This window comes from Pogona vitticeps, chromosome 8 (assembly GCF_051106095.1).
Source record: "Pogona vitticeps strain Pit_001003342236 chromosome 8, PviZW2.1, whole genome shotgun sequence".
Taxonomy (NCBI): Eukaryota; Metazoa; Chordata; class Lepidosauria; order Squamata; family Agamidae; genus Pogona; species Pogona vitticeps.
In genome coordinates this window covers 15,945,161-15,965,170 of record NC_135790.1, presented here as the reverse complement: position 1 = coordinate 15,965,170, position 20,010 = coordinate 15,945,161, and the positions used below count along the sequence as shown (strand labels likewise).

General features: G+C 41.9%; 1 protein-coding gene across 2 annotated transcripts in view; it reads right to left on the bottom strand.

Moving 5' to 3' along the window:
* HEPACAM (hepatic and glial cell adhesion molecule) overlaps positions 1 to 18,800 on the bottom strand; it is a 55,746-nt gene extending 36,946 nt beyond the window's left edge. The window contains exons 1-2 of one of the 2 annotated variants that reach the window (XM_078379796.1): positions 18,683 to 18,800; positions 16,523 to 16,833 (exon numbers count right to left, since the gene is read on the bottom strand). In XM_078379796.1, the coding sequence (XP_078235922.1) occupies positions 16,523 to 16,610 (88 nt within the window). In that variant the 5' untranslated portion in view covers positions 16,611 to 16,833; positions 18,683 to 18,800. Of the gene's footprint in view, positions 1 to 16,522; positions 17,145 to 18,682 lie in introns of those variants that run through there. The other variant, XM_072978903.2, reaches the window with a different exon arrangement.
* Between the last annotated feature and the right edge of the window lie 1,210 nt (positions 18,801 to 20,010).

Below are 20,010 nucleotides of genomic sequence, written 5' to 3'. Positions count from 1 at the left end.
AGCCCTTTGAGAGCTCCGAAGGCAAAAAGTAAAAATTAAAAAAATTGAATTTCCAGCCCTTTCTCCCTGCCTTTTTCCCTTTTGAGCTCTCAAAGAGCTTCCTCTGATGTCGGAAGGAAAGCCCTTTGAGAGCTCCGAAGGCGACGAACGGCTCCATTCGCAAAAAATGGCATTAACTTGCGAACGGAGCCTCGACCTCGTTCGTAGGTCAAGGCTCCATTCGCAAGTCGATGCCAATTTTTGTGAATGCAGTCGTTCATAAATCAAAAAGTTCGTATGTAGGGACGCTCGTAAGTCGAGGGTTGACTGTAGTAGAGAGGACCACATAGTCTACGATGAAGTATTTGCAGGATAAAAAATCAGGATAGAGATGTAGCAGCTGACTGGATACCTTCATGGTTTGGGTATCCGGCTACAGAGCCAGAGGTTGGGAGTTTGATTTCCCCATTGTGACTCTTGTGAGTAGAGCCAGCCTGTGTAGCCTTGGGCAAGCTGCACAGTCCCAGGAGGCTGCCAGCAGAAGGGAATGGGCAACCACCTCTGAGTATTCCCTCTATCAAGAAAAACCTTAAAAGTATTCGCATAAGAATTGACTTGATGACACATGATTATTATTTTTGTTGGAGATATAACAAACTGGGGTGCTGGGGGGGGAAGAGATGCTTGAATTTAAATTTAAATTACATTATCCTGCATAACTGTTGAAAATAAAAAGTGGGTTAGGGTTATGTGCTAAGATCATAAACCAAAGGTGCTCCCAAAAGGTGTTCTTGGCATCTGAACCAAGATGGGCAGTGAGTAGGGACAGCACAGAACCTGCCAAAGAGTGTGATCAGGCCATGTCTGAACACACCAGAAAGGGTTGCTTTCCTGGGAATGATCTCCCTTCAAGCGACTTGTTCATCCGTGAGGGAATGGCTCCAACTTGGCCCTCCAAAGGAGCAACCCTGCCAGTGAACCAAAAAGGTCCAGCTTGGGCATTGAACCAGGTCGGGATGGATTGCAATTGCCCGTATGTCATCTGATCACTGAGAAACAGATTGCACCAGATGATGGCATTATTGGTCCAAAATACAAGCTATATTTCTGTCTGATTGCACATAAATTAACTTCCTCTGGATCTCATTTCTCAGAATACCAGCCATCACAGCTGGCCAGGAGACTGTGAGAATGTAATCCAGAAAAAGTAACTTGTCCAAGTTCATTGACAGAATTTCTTTTTCACTTCTGCTTCTGGGGAGGTTAGCTTGGCTTCTCTTGTTATACTTCATATTTTTTCAGTTCTGCCAAGCATTTTAAAAATTCTGTACTGTAATTTACTGAATTGCTGCTTTATTGCTTTTTTAAAAAGTCTGTTGAGTTGTAGTAATCGTACTGATTATGTTAGCTGTTTCTGAGCACCGACACATACACGTGTGAGCATACAGAAACTTGCATACTCATCCTCTTCCATGAATATGTGTATGCATGCACTCACACACACTCTATACTGATTTATGTCCAACTGAGGGCAGTACACAAATAGACTAACTAGATTTCTTGGGTCAATCTCAACAACCATTTCAGAAGTATCTCAATCCACGTGCGATCTAACTTGAGTCTGATTTAAGATTTCCCAACGCTCTCTCTCTCTCTCTCTCTCTCCCATCAAAATGACCCCCATAAATATTCCATGAGGGCCTGTGCCTTGTACTTTGTTTTTTCTTTTCGTCTTTTCAAATTTGAGTGCTATGGACTACCAAACCAAGGAATGAATGGCTGTATTCTCCAAGAAGGCATTGCCGTTACCACAGGGTTTGCAGGATTTTAATACTGAGTGGCAACCATAACACAAGTATCTGCACCTATTCAGGACTTCATGGGAACGAACCACCAAGACTAGCACCTTGAATAACACGAGCTGTCAATTATGGGGCATTCCCTAGGCAACAATAAGTCCTGGAATGCGGGGCATGCAATGAACTAGGGGGACAACATATGTCAAGGCTTAGTGTAGGAATATGATGGGCTGGCAGTACTCCTCCCCTCCCCTTGTATTTCTGTCGTGACGCTGGTGGCTATAAGTTAGAAGATGTTTAAGGTGTTGTTATTTTTCATGGGTGGATTTCTTGGAATTGAATCTACTGTATAAGCCATTTGCAAATGCTACGGTGGGTAGAAGGGGGGGGTCATGATCAGGAAATAATGTATGCTTTGAGACAAAGAGCTTGTGCGGCAACCCTGGCCCCCTTTTTTACATTGCAACTGCTTATCTGTCAGGCCTGGTCAATATGTTCATTAGAACATGACTACTGAGTGGCCATATAGTCTAGACTGCAAGGGAGGAAGATCCCATTGCAAAATTCTCACCTCTCTGTGCTTGCTCTCCCTCTCCCTCTCATTCTTTCTGGGTGCCATCTCAGTTGCTGAAGTTGCCAACCCATCCTCTCTCTCTTGCTGGTTATTTATGTCCAGCCAATCTCTAATGTCACTCATCCAAGGAATCTGCCTTCTACCTCTTCCACATATACCCTCAATCTTCCCTTCAATGACGTATTGCATTATATTATATTTATCATAAAGAATTATATGACCAAGATATTAGTATTTGCATTTCTTAATAATCAATTTTATCCAGTGAAGTACCACTGCATGCTCTTTTTTGTTCAGTCCCTAGGATGTGAAGAATTCTTATGTACATCCACATCTCAAATGCATTTGTATTCTGTTAAGCCTCTCCTTCTTTATAGTCTAAAGCTCACATGAAACTATCTTAGGAATTAAACCTGGATCAAGACCTTCTCCCTAATATGTTAAGGATTCATCTGTGAACAAGGTCCCTGGTAGGTGGGATATCAAAAATAGCATTCTTCCCCTGCAGCTGGAAGGGACAGAGTTCATGCCAATGCTTGACTCACTGGCAGGACTAAATCCAGTCATGTAGAGTGCCTTGCCAGCACAGTTTCTATTTCATTCAATGGGACATAAGTTCAGATAAATCAATACGTGGCTGCAATCTTAACTGGCAAAATACTTTGTAATCCTTTTTGTGATGACTAAATGGCCAAATTATCATGGGCTGGATGGTACTAAACAGGGTCACTTTAAGGCACAGCACAATGGTGCCTCGCTTAATGACAATAATCCATTCCAGGAAAATCGCCGTTAAGCGAAAACATTGTAAAACAAAATTTAAAACCCCATTGAAACGCATTGTAACCCGTTCAATGCGTTCCAATGGGGTAAAAACTCACCGTCCAGCGAAGATCCTCCATAAGGCAGCCACTTTCGCTGCCTGTATAGCGAGGAATCCATCCCTAAACACAGTGGGGAGCCATTTTAAGCACCCAGTGGCCATTTTGAAAACCCGACAATCAGCTGTTTTTATCGTTGTAATGCAAAGAATCAGTTCCCAAAGCAGGGAACTGATCTTCACAAAGCGAAAAAAAAAACCATTTAGACCATTGTTTTGCGATTGCAATTGCGATTGCAAAAAGATCGTCATACAGCGATTTCATTGTAATGCGGGGCAATCGTTAAGCGAAGCACCACTGTATGTCATTTGAAGTGATCTTTGTATCCACATGCAAAGATTGACCTCAAGTAACCCTATTTGGCTCTCCTTTCCCTTTAAAGGGAAAGGAAAAGAAGAGCAAATCTCACAAAAAAATTTCCTGCCTTATCCCCTCCTGTCTCCTACTCTGTGCTTTGCTTATGTCATTTCACAATCAGGGGAAACTGAAAGCTTCCTTCTACTCCCTTTTGGAGGAGGAGGGAGAGGAAGCTTTCAAAAAAATTTCCAAGTGCCATATTGCATCAGCACTGCCACCGAGTTTTTAAAAGAACATTTGCTTCCTCTCTCTCTTTCCATCTCCACAGCAGAGTGGGAGATAATTTTCCATTTCTCAAGTTCATGAAACGGCTTAAGCAAAGGAACAATTTAAGCCGCCAGCTTTGGTTTATCAATGCAGTCACACATACTGGAACTAAACCAAAATGGAGAGATCCTACCTGCACAAAAAAAAAAGCAACAGCCCTTGGCAGCAACCCCAAAAGATGTAGATAAACAAATACCAGGAACGGGCTAGTTTGTGATGACCCATACATCATATGGTTGCCAGGAAAAGAAAGGAACTAGCCTGTTCCCAGAACAGACGAAACTAGAAGATAAATCCTCATCTAATTACATCTTATGTTTCAAGTTTTAAACGTCTTTAGTTTGGCAGTCCAACATATTTTATTACTGGAGGCAAAGGATAAGATGGCATCTCCCATATCTTGAAGTAATCTCAGGTGGCAATTCAGTCTTCCCCCAATAGGACAATATCCCCCACTACAATCTCAGGGCAGCAGGTTCCATATCTAGCAGGCTCTGGTTGCCAAAACAGAGGGACGTGGCCATAAGACTCCCCCAACAGATGGGAATGACCAGGTGGCCACCTCCCACCAGCATCTACAGCCCACTAGACCAGCACTGATCACATTGTTCAGGTTTTTGCTTACATGTTTTTCAGACTTAGGAGCTAATATCGAGAGATGATCACTCAGTCTAAAGCTATCTTCTGATGTAGCAAAACCAGCCATTGAGAACTCCTTTGGACATCACTTTTCCTTCTATAACCATTAGCAAACTATGCCACAGGTTAAAGTCTCACCGTTACCTTCTCATGAGAAGAACAAGCTTAACTGCTCTACAGGTTCTAACATCCCTTTTACAGTTTTCAGCTCAGTATACAAAGCTTTCACTTCTCTTTTTGAATAATCACAATTTGCCATGTTACCGACATCCAAGAAACCATGGCTAATCTTACAGCTCAATCACGCTTGCAAAAGAACCCCACTTACGTACACCATTTTGACCATTATTTGGATTGCTTCATAATTTTCTGTTCACATGGCACACGGCTAACATCAATTTATTTGCTTTGGCAATCAGTGGTTTTAAATTACTGGGAAGGTAGTTTTATTTTATACCAATCATGTACACTTTATTCTGTACCGTTTCAATGCGTGCAAAACTTGTTGTCAATTTATTTCCTTTGTGAATGGGGTCGAGTTTTGGGGAGCTGTGACCACTTCATAGCCACCAAGCTTGTACCTTTTTTTATTTTTACTTTTAAAGGGATATTGATAAATCATTAGTAATGGGCATCACCACCACAAAAACAACATGAACACAATGTTCTGAAGGAGACAGCTTCCCCCACTTCCCTTGAAGGTGAAAAGGGGCTTGAGGAAAGAAAGGGACAGTATGCTGCTTTGAATTCTAAAGAAAGGCATTAATGTCCCTCTGTGCTTTTTTTTAAAACCTTGCTCTTCACAATATTTTGCAAGTCTTTTAAAACCTGCTTTCTCCTCCCAACACTGTTCACAAGACAAAAGAAAAAATGAAAGCCAAGAACGGAAAGGGAGAGATGCACAGAAATAAGGAAAAGGGGATAAGCGAGTAAAGGAGGGGAGGAAAGGGGGTGAAGAGAGAAGGCTTGTCTATCAATATATCACTTTTGTAATTAAAAAAAAGGACAAGGGGGGTCTGATTCCCCCAAGAAATAATAGGAAAAAATGAATTGATGCAACATTAAAGAGCAGTGTAGCCTGCTATAGCGATTCAAATAGAAAGAAATGTAAGAATGCAGTTCAAAACCATGTAAATGCGTCCACTGGCATATATTTATTTATTTGATTTATACTCCGCCCATCTAGACCAAAGTCTACTCTGGGTGGCTAACAATAAGACATATAAATAATATATAAATTATAGCAATTCATGAGACTTCCTTTTAAAATCACAGGATTTCAAGCTTTAGGTGTGCTAGATGTGTATGTTTCTATAGATACAACCAAACATACTGTACTTAAAAACAGGAAAGGACAGAAGAAGATCCGGATTGATAAATTGGTCTCTGGTTGATTAGCATTGCATCACCCAGGAAATAGGAGCTCCCACCCCAAACTTACATTGATGAAAATCTCTTGTAACAAACAAATAATTGCATGCTGTTGGGTGTAAGGTCTATGAATTGAATAAAGTTTTATGACTACTGGAAAAAAATGTAACGATACAGGAGAGGGAGGAAAAGACTTGGTATAACTGGGGTTCTTTTCTCACGTGTGGCTGAGCCCTTAAACACAATTGGTCTGAAATGAGCAAAATGCAAAGCATAGTTGATGAAGCCATTTCAACATGCCACAGTTAGATTAAGCACAATGTAGAGTTTGGTTGTAATGCTAATCTGTGGTTAAGTGCAGTCAGAAGATGAAGCTTATAGTCTATTTTTCACAAATGTGCCTAAGGAGGAAAGGAAGTAGTTCTAACCATCACCAGCCATAGCTTCTTGCAGGGATGAGGAATGAGTAGCCCTCCAGATGCTGTTGGACTTCAGCTCCCATCAGCCTCAGGGAATGGTCATGGACAGTGAAAACTGCAGTCCAAGAAGGTATGGAGAGCCAAAGGTTTCCATATGAATGATGTTCATGGTGTCCAAATGCAGCCAGTGAAGAGTTGTGGTCAGAGCTGTCATGAGAACCGAGGCAACCTGGGCTCTGACCCAGAGCATCCACATTTGGACAGTGGAAATATTCTCTGCTGGAAGGGTGGGGACCAGTCCATTTGTTTGTGAAAGGGCACAGCTCAGAGTGCACATACTACCTCCTGCCTCTCTTCCGTGGACACATGAAAGTATAAAACAAGAGGGCTCACAATGCACCCAACATGGCCACATCAAGTGCTCAGACTCAAGCATTCCTCTGTCTTCTTCTCATGCAAGCCAAACTCCCGTGATCCAACCTTGATTAATGGGACAACATAACCCCAGATTGCCAACACTGCTATTTATGATTGTGGCTTTGGTAATCTCCCAGTTTCAAGTACTACTTACTAGTCACTTTTCAGCAAGAATATCTAATTTTCCAGCACTGGATTAGGCCTTAGATTCTAAAAGGCCTCTAAATACATAAATACAAATTCAAAGTATATTAAAGTAATGTACACTGGGGAGAATAGTGCCACGAACCTGGAAACATGACCTAGCGTACGCATCTCAGCACGACTCAAATCTTATCTTTGTGATATCAGAAATAGCTCCAAGATGCTAGTTTTGCTATGTGCGGGGCACTTTTTAAAATTTCCCATGCAAGCAACAAGCAATTGCAGCAGTAACAATGACTTCAAAAGACTTTTTAGTGAAAGAGGAAAGTGCCAGCTAGACATTAAGTAGACCTAAATAAAAACCACAAAAAACCTATATAATTTTAATGTTGGCAATGAAGGGAGATTCTATATACGGTACCTTGGCTGAATCATCAATCCCAGTAGAGATTGCAGCCAAGAAATCAAAAGACTGTGACTCGGAAGGGCAGCAATGAAGAAATTAGAAAATATCATCAAGTGTAAAGATGTGTCACTGTAGCCCAAGACCAAATTCATCTACACTCCTAATCCTACTAGTGTTTGAATAAGACATTGTTGGGTATTTGGGGGAGAGGAAAGAGAAGGGACTCGAACCCCTTTGAAGCACATTCTGCTCCTGAGGCATTGAAATTAGTGGGTGTTTTAAACAAAACACTGTTCTTATGGCATCCCCGTTTATGTGCGGAAATTACCGTATTTTTCGCACCATAAGACGGACTTTTTTCCCACAAAACAGGGGGGGGAAGTCTGTGCGTCTTATGGAGCGAAGAAAACAGATTATATTTTCCTGTTTTCTTCTCCTTAAAAAATGGTGCGTCTTATGGAGCGAAAAATACGGGGTAATACAAAACCTAAAGCATGCAGATGTGGTACATATGGTGACTGCATTATGCACCAGGGGGTTGGAGGAGTCCAAGTACAAGCAAGCAGAGGGGAAGGTCCTGCGTGCAGAATAGCTTTCTTACAAACAATTCACAGATTTCTCATTAATTCTGCCAAGATACAACATCCATGAAGGAATGTTCTGCTGTGGCCCTTTAGTTGGAGTGTTCTGCTTTGTTTTATTGCTATTTTTGAAAGACGAGGTGGTGCCAAAGCTTTGCCTGTCCCAGAAAGATAAACACTTCTTCATTCAGCATCAGGGAGCTGAAAAGCCTAGAACAGCATGTCCCAACGATGCTGGCTTCACCGCACAATGAGCGAGAAAACATGCAGGAACTGTTGACACCGTACAATTTGAAGTGGCGAGACGAGATTAGTCTGAGCATCACACCGTGCCAGGAGGAACACTTTAATGACAAATCAAATAATGATGTGAAAAGGCTCCTTAGTACAGGCGTTAAACCATATATCTTTTGGGCTACAACTCCCACAGTCCTGTACCTTTTGCTTTGGTGGGGGAGGAGACAGATGTGAGCTGTGTAGTCCAGCTTCCTGTATCTCAAAGTAGCCCCACCAGATGCCTCTGGCAGCACACCAGACAACTAGATACCTATCTCCTGATACCCCCTCCCCTGCATCTGGCATTTGGAGGTACCTTCCTTTTAAGCCTGGAGATTATACATCCCCATCATGGTTTGTAACCTGCGATGGACATTTCCTCCAGGAATCTGTCCAATCCCCTTTTAAAACCATCTAGACTAGATGCCATCACCACATCCTGTGGCAAGGGGTTCCACAGATTAACAACACATTGGGTTAATAAATAATTTTTTGTCTGTTCTCACTTTCCCAACACTCAATTGGAGTGGATGCCCCCTGGTTCTGGTATTATGTGAGAGGGAAAAGCTTCCCTCTACCCACCTTATCCATCCCCTGCATCATTTTATATGTCTCAATCATGTCCCCCCCCCATGTCTTTTCTCTAGACTAATGAGCCCCAAACACTGTAGCCTGTCCTCATAAAGAGGTGCCCCAGCCCAGTCATCATTTGAGTCGCTAGATAGGCCCTTGGCATGATCCAGCAGGGCTCTTCTTATGTTCTTATGAGATATAAAAAGCCTGTTTTCTGGGATATAATAGGATACTGTACTACATTGACAGATATAAAAGAACAACCTTAATCTCAGCCAATGGCCACTGTAATGCAAGCGAGGGTGAATTCCCTCTGCCTGTAGACTAGAGGTGTGCCATTTGGGCAGTTTATCTGCTGGGGGGGCACTTGTCACAACCTGGGGGTGCCAGCGCACAGCTTTCAGAGTGTTTCTTACAGGTTGCAAATTCCAGGCTTCCTTCATTTCCCACTTGGCTCCAAAGCTCTGGAATTCTCTCCTTCGTATGGAACAAGATTGGACAAATTGAGACCAGGTTTGAAAACCTATCTGTTCAACTTGGGAGCCATAGCTGTCAGGTGCAAGGAGAGATGATCGGTGACCAATGTATTTTACTTGAACTTTTTAGCTGGTTTTTAGCAGTTAGTGAAGTCTTTTGGATCATTGCTTACTGTATTTTAAAGAGTTTTATGTTGACGTACAGGTTCACATATATAGACATAATATTAAGGTTGGATTAATCTGGATTGTATCTTAGTTTATTTTTATATTATTTGTAAACCACCCGGAGTCGACACGTTCTAGATGGGCAGCATATAAATCAAATAAATAAATAAATAAATAAATAAATAAATAAAGTTGTGGTTAAGTGTGTTGCATGTTTGTACATTACTGATTTTATTGGAATGTACTCTGGTCTAAAGTGCAATTATTATTATATTATTATTATTCAGAAATACCAGGCCCAGTCAATCAAAATTATAAAAACATTGACTGGTATTATATAATAGATACAAGTTTTAACCAAAGACCTAAGTATCTGTTAAACATTGGTGTAGTATGTATGCTGTTACCAATATTGCCATTTTTTGTAGCTGTGATGGTGTTATTTCTGAGATCTGCAACTGCTTATAGAGTTGGGGCATTTGTATTTGAATACGAATCTCCCCACACAGCTGGAGTTACTGAGGGTCTGACTCTTGGGGCCGGACCGTCCACTCATGTGTCCGCTGGCGGCGGCGGCCTCGCTCATCCTTCCAATCACTCCCAGAGCTCTGCTCTCTTCCGGCTCGACTAGCCACTCCAGGCAAGGACAAATATGAATACCTCCATATCTACTTAGAATACTGTGTGAAAGTTCTTGATATTGTTCTCAAAGTCCCAATGACTACAGGGATGACTGAAGTTTGTTTCATCCACAGGCAAGATGTTACAATTGTCAGGTCTCTGTATTTTGTTAGTTTTTCCAACTCTTTATTTTCAACTGTGACATCTCCTGGAATTGCAACGTCAATGATCCAGACATTTCTTCATTATATTACTACTACTATGCTCAAAGTGTCTATCAGTTTGGATCCAGAAATCCCACAAGATCTTGAAGTTGTCATTTTCTGACGCCTTCCCTACTTGATGTTCCTGTGGGTTTTTGGAGGCTGGCAAGTTATATTTTTTGCATAATGACCAGCGCACTAATTTTGCCACTGTGTCATGTCTAATTTTGTAATCTGTTTGGTGCAATCTTTGGATATTAGCAGATGAGGTTTTTTGAGGGGGCAGAGTCAACATTTGCTGTTACCACAAATTCCTTGAATTTTAGCTTTCATCACACTGGTTTGGAGTACTTGTTCTTCTGCAGCAAAAATTAAGCCTTCCGTTTCTTTCTAAAAGGTCCCCCATTTTAGCCATGCCCATGTTGAATTATTATCATGCTTTCCATCAATACTTCTCAGGTGTTGTCCATGTAGTGGTCTATTTTTCCAGCTGTTTAATTTATTTTCAAATTGTTGTTTCTTATATTGAACCTATGTTTCTGTTGTTTTCAAAATATTCTCCATTTTCACTGTCTTAAGTAATTTTTCTCTGGTTGTTGTTTGTTGTTTAGTCGTTTAGTCGTGTCCGACTCTTCGTGACCCCATGGACCAGAGCACGCCAGGCCCTCCTGTCTTCTACTGCCTCCCGGAGTTGTGTCAGGTTCATGTTGGTTGCTTCGCAGACACTGTCCAGCCATCTCATCCTCGGTCGTCCCCTTCTCCTCTTGCCATCACACTTTCCCAATATCAGGGTCTTTTCCAGGGAGTCTTTTCTTCTCATTAGATGGCCAAAGTACTGGAGCCTCAGCTTCAGGATCTGTCCTTCCAGTGAGCACTCAGGGTTGATTTCCTTTAGAACTGATAGGTTTGTTCTCCTTGCAGTCCAGGGGATTCTCAAGAGCCTCCTCCAGCACCACAATTCAAAGGCATCAATTCTTCGGCGGTCTGCTTTCTTTATGGTCCAGCTCTCACTTCCATACATCACGACAGGAAAAACCATAGCTTTGACTATTCGGACTTTTGTTGGCAAGGTGATGTCTCTGCTTTTCAAGATGCTGTCCAGATTTGTCATCGCTTTCCTCCCAAGAAGAAGGCGCCTTTTAATTTCAGGGCTGCTGTCTCCATCTGCAGTGATCATGGAGCCCAGGAAGATAAAATTTGACACTGCCTCCATATCTTCCCCTTCTATTTCCCAGGAGGTGATGGGACCAGTGGCCATGATCTTAGTTTTTTTGATGTTGAGTTTCAGACCGTTTTTTGCACTCTCCTCTTTCACTCTCATTACAAGGTTCTTCAATTCCTCCTCACTTTCTCACTTTTTCTCTACCTGTACTTATATAATCATTTAGTCGTCTTTTTTTCTTCCTCTACTACCTGCTGCACTTGCAGTAATCCACGGCCTCCAGTTTTTTGTGGCAAATATACGGCAATCTGTCCACATCAATTTTTGGATATAGCGCATGATACATGTTTATTATTTACCATGTTTTTTAATCCAATTCTTCTAATTTGTTTTGAGTCCAATCTATTATTCCAGCTGGGTATCTAATGACTGGAACTGCCCATGTGTTTATGGATTTGATTGTATTTCTACCATTTAATTTGATTTTAACATTTTCCACAGTCTTTTGTTGTACAATATTCCCTTTCTGTCATTTCTTTAACTTTTGTGCGCAGGTTGTTATCTGCTTCTGGTATTCCAAGGTATTTAGAATTTTCATCACTTGATAGTGATTTTATAATATTGCTATTTTTAAACTCTATTCCATCTGGTGTGGTTTTTTTATCTCGCCAAATTGTATAGACAGAGATGCGCATCTGTCAATTCCAGATTTCATGTGAATATCTTCACTTAATATTCACACTGTGTTTAGCAGTGATTCTATCTGTGGAACTTTTTGCATATAGTTTTAGGTCATCCGTATATAACAGATGATTGGCTTTTCCTGCTTGCTCTGAAATATGGGAGCCCAATCCAGTTTTATTTAAAATTATTGACATAGTGATTAGCGAGGTGTTAAACAGTAGTGATGACAAAGAATCCCCTTGAAATATTTGTCTTTTGATGCTAACTTCACCAATTTCTTCACCATGGGCCATTAAGGCAGTTTTCAATTTTTCCATGTTTTTCTTGAGGAACTTCTGAATATTTTTACTAATCCCAAAAACTGTTACACAGGTATTAATCTAGTCATATGCCCTTTTGTAGTCCATCCAAGCCATGTTAAGATTTGTTTTTCATCTTTTTGCATTCTTCAGTATCATTTTATCAATAAGCAGCTGATCTTTCATGCCTCTTGACTTTTTAAAGTTCCTTTTCTGTTCAGTTGGGTATAGAGAGTTTTCACTTAAGTAATCATACATTGATCTTGCAAGTGCTCCTGTGAGGAGCTTGAATATAGTTGGAAAGTGTGTAATCGGTCAATAATTACAGGGTTCATTATTGCTCTTTTGATTATCTTTTATTACATGCCTTCCAACAATGTTCCAGCTCCTCACAGGAGTACTTGCAAGATGATGATGTGACTTTGCCTAAAGGGCGGGATAGAAATCTAATAAATAAATAAATAAATAAATAAATAAATAAATAAATAAATAAATAAATAGATAGATAGATAGATAGATAGATAGATAGATAGATAGATAGATAGATAGATAGATAGATAGATAGATAGATTATGATGATGATCATGATCATGATGATCATGATGATGATGATGATGATGATGATCTGGGGCATAAACGGGCCGGGTATACCTAGGTCTGGTGAAACGGATGTCTCTTCCTTCCCTGGATTTTCCCACTGACCTTTATGCTCTCCCTGCATTTTCTTTCTCGTTAGAAAGAAAGTGACATTTATAAAAATTAAGATATATAGAGAAAAAGAGGGGCAGAAAAAAAATCTCTACCACCCTCAGTTTTACACCCAAATCGCAGGGAACTTGCAGATTTGCGGCAGCTACACACAGTCAGGATCGCTGTCAGTCTCACTTCATCCAGTGAAAAGTAACTCACACTGAAAATTACGGGAGGTATTTCTTAATAAGCATGAACAGGATTGCATCTGGAGGGGAAAATTTTAAAACTCAGGCTGTCCTACTCTAGGCACATAATGAAAAAGCAAGAACGTATGAAAAAGACCATTAGGCTAAGAAGACCTGAAGGCAGCAGGAAAAGAGGAAGATGACAAGGAAGAGCGATTGACTCCCTAAGGAAGCCACAGACTTGCGTTTGCAAGAGCTGAGCAGGGCAGTTGAGGAGAAGACATTTTGGAGGTCACTCATTCATAAGGTCATCATAAGTCGGAGGTGATTTGACAGCGCATAACAGCAACATAGGATTTTTAAAAATGAGTATTTTCTTACCTCAGACATAGTATTTTGTATGCCTTTCTGTCTGGGATGTGTGCGCCTATGTTTCTGTGTGTCTGCATTGTTTCGAATTCTAGCATTCAAGCCAAACAATCATCAGCAATACTGTATAACATTTCAGATATACTAATAGGAACAGTAGATCTGGCTACGGCCTCAGTAGGCAGACAACGTACTTCAGTGTTAGCTATCAACTGAAAATTAACCAGAACTTAAGAGAGAGTTCATATTCAAAAAGATATATAGGTGGAGAAAAGAACAAGGTTTGAAAGAGTTACTTCTTCTGATTATTTGTTTGTTTCTTTGTTTATATGCCGCCCACACTACCCAAAGGTCTCTGGGTGGATTACAATTTAAATGCAATAAAAAGATTAAAAGGTAAAACAATTAAAAACACAGTACTCTAAAAGTTGCCATCAGGACCCACAGTTAATATTATTTCAATTAAAAGCCTTCTGGAACAGGAAGGTTTTGACCTGGCACCAAAATGTCATCAATGTTGGTGCCAGACGGATCTCAGTCGGGAGGGCGATCCATAGTCTGGGGGCAGCTGCCGAAAAGGCCCTTTCTCTACAAGCCCTCCCTCTTATCTCCTTAAGGGACGGCGGTAGGGTCATATGGAAGGAGGCGGTCCTTCAGGTATCCAGGGTCCAAGCTGTTTAGGGCTTTATACGTCAAAACAAGCGCTTTGAATTGTAGCCAATGTAATTTGAACAGAATCGGCCTGATGTGTTCCCTAGCGGCCCCAACACTCACCAGCTGCGCAGCTCAATTCTGAACCAGTAGATTGCAGTAGAATTTATTTATTTAACTTGGCAGATTACAGCTACCAAAACCCCCCAGGTAACATGAGCACTGACCACACCAGCCAAGAGACTATTGTAGGATTCTGGGAATTAAAGATGAACAAGTTTTATCTTGGAAGAGCTGAACGCACTCACAAAGGTCTTCTTCCATGCAGCTGAAGAAATGGACTAAGGTCAACAGGAAAATTGTACAGTACCAAATCCAATTTCTCAGTGTGCAAAGGGGCACCCCTGATCCCGCCAGGAAAAGTCACTTTGGAGGGAGTCCTCTCCCTTAAGACTATTCTTCAGTCCTTTTGGGGAATCGCTCCAGCCTGCTCTCCCCACCACCCCTAGCCCTTGGGGAGGGCTTGGGGTTGACCTGGAAAGCATTTCCGTGTATCGCCAGGAAAACAGATCACGCCAGACCGCTCCACAAGTGGTCCAAAACGCCATCTATGGTGTGATCACACCCTTAGTCTTTAAGGGTAAGATTCTGTTCTTTCGCTGCAACAGACTGGCACAGCTACTTTGCTGGAAATTTCATGCCGTGGGAGTCCGGAAAAGTAACTTTTCCAAGCCGTATGGGAGGATATATTCCGCATGAAAGATGCCTGACTTTGGGGCAAGATCAAGAGAGGTGAAAAAAGCGGTAACCTTTCGAAAACAAGGCAGCTTCCTAAACCATAACAAGGACAATCTGCAACCCCAGAGTCAACCCCCTGAACACTAGCAAAGCCAGGCGAGAGATTATTATATAATAAGGAAAAATGGATCCACTATGTTAACATCCAACATCTCAGTTCTCAGCCGGCTGCAGGGAAGAAACCCATCTTAAGTCATTTTCACAGAGTTAAAAAGAACCAGTACTGTACTGTATAAAGAAATATGTTCATTGTATAACTATGGCAACTGGCAGCCTGCCATAGGCATTTTTAATGCGATGTTAAACAATATATCCAACAGTGCAATCCTACACACACACACACACAATTTCCAGTGCACAATCCTACACGGGTCTCCTGAGAAGGGCAGTCCCACTTATTTCAATGGGACTTATTCCCAATTAGCTGAACAGTATCATTCGATGCATATTTGCTCACAACCTGCTCCCACCAAGTTCAGTAACGCTTGCTCCTCGTTGCAACATAAATACTCTTACTTGAAAGTAAGCCCCATTTAACTGACTGGGGCTTAACTTCTAACTAATTATATATAGAACTGCCCTACTGAGTTAGCAATGTGCTTGAATCTCACCCCGTTGCTTCTGTTAAGAATCACATGTTATTAAAAAGTAGCATAACTGCAGTTACTATTATTTTTGTATATATTAGGTTGTTTTGATATTTAACAGAACCCTTTAAGATGGGACTTATTTTCCATTTATTGATGATATAGAGGAGTGGGCGGAAATAAGTCCTGGAATTGTGTTACCAAAGTCTGTTGCAGAGACAAAATTTGAATGCAGGATTATCATCACATTACACAATTCTTGCCATTTTAATATTCATATTCATTGAAATGTGGTTTGCTGGCTTGTTTCTTTCTTTCAAAATTATAAATATGTTCTCTAAAAATCCAGCAATTTGCTTTCAGATTCCTAGGGAACTTTTTCGAGGACGTCAAAGCCTGAGCCAAAAATTTAGACTTGATAGTCAAAATACTGTATAGAGACTTTCGGACTTACATTTTGAGCAACCCAGTATACTTTCCCTCAAAGCACTGCTGAATTATATGGGTCTCCCCACCAATCTTCAAGCATCTTCCCACAGACAGACCACATGAACCGGCGAGATCAAAATGCCATGTTTTAAAAACTCAGCAGGTGAGACCGAGCAAGCCCTCCAAAGGCACACGGTTAAAAGAGGTCCCCAGATTTCTGAGGCATCCAGATCAATAACCCGCTCTATAAAGACTGGCTTGGTTTAAGTCCTTTCCCCATACATTGAAATGCCAAGAAAGGGCAGGAGGGATCCTGTTACGTGCAATGAGACCTAGGAGGTGTTTGGGGCTTTCGCTTGAATGAACCTCACCTCTTCGCCTCCGACCTATACAGCTCACAGAAAGGCATTCGTCTTCTCGCCCGACCCCTTGTCCCTTCGCAGGAAGACCTGCCAAGTCCCCCCACCCCACCCAGCCTTCTTCCCAGTGCGTTGCAGAGTGCCCGTTTGCCTACCTGTGCAGTAGATTATGAGGAGGCAAGCTACGTGCATCAAAACCCGAGCGCTGAGAACTCTGGACAAGCCTTCCCTTTCTCTCTTCATTTTGGGTTTAGTTTTAGATCCTTCTTGCACACAATTAGCATGATTTGTCCACTCCAGGCACGTCCCTTCGTACCGCTTGGAGTTGTTCTGCCACCACTGAACTCTGCCAAGTCCTCTCTCAATAGACAGAGCTCTGTGTGTCGTCGTGCGGTGTTGTTAGGCTTTTTTTCCTCCCTCTTTCTTCTCTTCTGGTCGGACTTGATGTTTTCCGCTTCCATGTTCCCTGCATCCACAGTTTCAACAGATTAGCTAACCATGCTTTAAGAAATAGTAACACACAAACAATATTCCCAAACCATCCAGAGCAACGTGGCAGGGGCAGAGGCCTGGTTTTCCGCTCCTCGAAACCAGGAAAGGCTCAGACTTCAAGAGCCCTGGGCTACAGACTCTCCCACAGTGCCCGGGGAGACTGGCAAATGCCACAGTGGGTGCCCACGACTCTCCGGAGGGAATGCTTTGCCAAGCAAGAGCAGGGAACTGCGGGGCTCTTTGCATTTCCTGCCTTGAAATACACTTCTGTTCCTTACAGTCGCTTCCTGGGCTTTTTGCATTGTGGCAAATCCACCCCAGAGGCCAATCCTATCTGCTGAAGAGCAACTCCTGTGTTGACCTAGGGTGCTGAAATTTGGTGAGGGCAAAAAAAAATGCTGCTGAGGAGGGCAGGGGTCTCCCACTGGTGTGTTATATTGGAATGGGGCACCCCGGGAAGATATACTGGTACCAGTAGCTCCTCACTGGGTAGAAGAAAACACAAAACAGGGAGGGTCCGTGCAAAGCCCAATGTGGCCACCTCCTGTGTAGACCTCCATGTTCCTCTCCATTCCTCCATCTTCCTGAGAATGCCAAGGTCACATTAATCAACAGGGCAGAGAAAACACCTGGGTGCCAAGACTACAGTGGTGCCTCGCTTTACGACGAAACCGCATTATGACTATCTTTGATCTAAATGGGTTTTTTTTTTGCTTTGCGATGATCAGTTCCCTGCTTCAGGAACCGATTCTTCGCAAAACAACGATTTTAAAACAGCTGATTGGCGGTTTCAAAATGGCCACCGGGTAAATAAAATGGCTCCACTCTGTTTTCTGGGACGGATTCCTCGCAAGACAGGCAGCGAAAACGGCTGCCCTATGGAGGATCTCCACTGGACAGTGAGTTTTGACCCCATTGGAATGCATTGAAGGGGTTTCAATCTTTTCAATGGGTTTTTTCGCTTTACAATGTTTTCGCTTAACGGCGATTTTCCTGGAACGGATTATCACTGTTAAGCGAGGCACCACTATGCTATGGCCCTGCTTCCAGGTAGATCAATTACTTAATAAAGTCATCCCATCCCAACAATAAATGGGTTGAAAATGACCTGTTTTTTTATACTAAGCCTTCTTTAACCTATTCATTGTATTATTAAAAATCATCATGTGCTCTCAAGTTGATTCCGGTCTATGGTGATCCTTTCTATAGGTGTTTTTTGCAACCTTGCATGCTCCCTTTAGCTGGGAGGGACTTTTCTGGGCAGGGGTGACTCAATTTGTCTAGCACAAATCAATCATCCCTTCCCTGCCTCTGAATTCAGGGAATCCGCCTCTGTGCTCTATGTCTGTCTTGAATTTTGTTGTTGAAAGCAGTCATGTTTGTCAGTTTGCTATTGATCTGTAAGTAAGAAGTCATTTTTATTCTTCTTACAAATGTCTCAGAGTGGGTTATTGAGATTGTGAGTGCCACTTAATGGGAAAGGGGTGGATTACTCCGGGAAATTTGAAGCTATTCTGCTCTGTGAATCCCTGCATTTCTGCTGCACACAGCTAAAGGAATCTATTCAAAAATTCAGAACTCTGCAACAAACACTTTCTCAAGTTCACTAGGTGTAGAATACTTAGAAGTGGTCGGTCACTCCATTCTGCTGGGGTGCGCAGGCTCTTTAAGGAAACACCATGGGGAGTCAGCTTCCAGCCTCTGATCATTGAGCTATTTAGATAGCTGTTTTATATAATAATTCATTTTCTGTAAACCTTTATCATCACTGAGTTCAAGGGAGATTACATGATTGTCTTCTTCTTAACTCCCTTTATTCTTACCATCACCCTGTGAGGGAGGTCAGGATCAAGTCAGTTTCAGGGCTCAGAGATGAACAGAACCTGGGTCTCCCAAATTCCAGGCTATGGTAGCCACTATCATATTGCTAAATTGGGAAATAAACTGCAAAAAGAAAGGACAAGTAATATATGTTGAAAAGAGAGAGAGAGAGCGCGCACACGCACACATATGTACTTGTTTATATGCAAAGGAACAAAATTTCGAGCACTGAAATTGAAACACAATCATCGCAGTAGGAAGGACAAGTTACCAGCTTCTCTGCTCACTACGCCTAGGCTAATGCTACCAATTGCTGGACACCTTGAAGCCCCCCTCCACTCCTCCTCTCGAGGGTCTTTATCTTTAAATGGAACTTACATTGGGCCACCCTGCAAACAGAAGATAACCTTCAAGGAAAGATCTGTCCTCTAATAGCCTTTCAGATAGAGGACTATTCTGCGTCAAGTAGGGTACATGGCCAACATACCCAGGTGTCCCTTTTTAGCATGAACGTATACTTTTTTTTATTTAGAAGCTGTTTCTGCTGCCTTTTGATAACACTAGGAAAAGTTACTTTTTTGGACTCTTAACTCCTAGGACCCTCTAGTCGGCACGACCATCTGACAGCTACCTGATCCAAAAGTATAACACGTTCAAGTTCTGCCTTTTGACTGAAGGATGCTCAAGGCAGCTTCTGCAAGGATATGTATAGTTCAACACATGTGTCACCAGAATTCACAAAGTAGCTTTAGTGCTTCGTGGAGGCATCTTAAAAGAAAGATTAATTTACAGGGAGAACAGTGAAACAAAGAGAGCCCAAGGCAGACAGCCTGGGAGAAGTGATTGTTTTGTGCTGTCCAAGCTGTCTCCAACTCATGGTAACCCTTTGAATGAAATACCTCCAACACATCCTGTCTTCAGCAGCCCTGCTTAGCTCTTGTAAACCCAAGCCTGCGGTTTTTTTACGGAGCCAATCCATCTCATATTTGGTTTTTTTCTATTCCTGCCACCGTTAAACTATCACAGCATTATTACCTTTTCCAGAGAATCTTGCCTTCTCCTGAACACTTACACTTGATGATCTTTACTAATTCCTTCACTGCTGCCCTTCTGAATCTTAGTTACTGTATCTTCTGATTTCTTGGCTGCAGCCTGCATTTGGATTCATACCAAAGTATACAACCGCTCTCACTATTTCAATTTCTTATTGTTGACATCAAAGTTGTGTAGTTCTTCTGTAGACATTTTTTTTCTTAATGTTTAACTGCAGTCCTTTTATTAGAAGTTATTGACCAAAGTTGACCAAACATTTGCCACCTCTGAATTTACA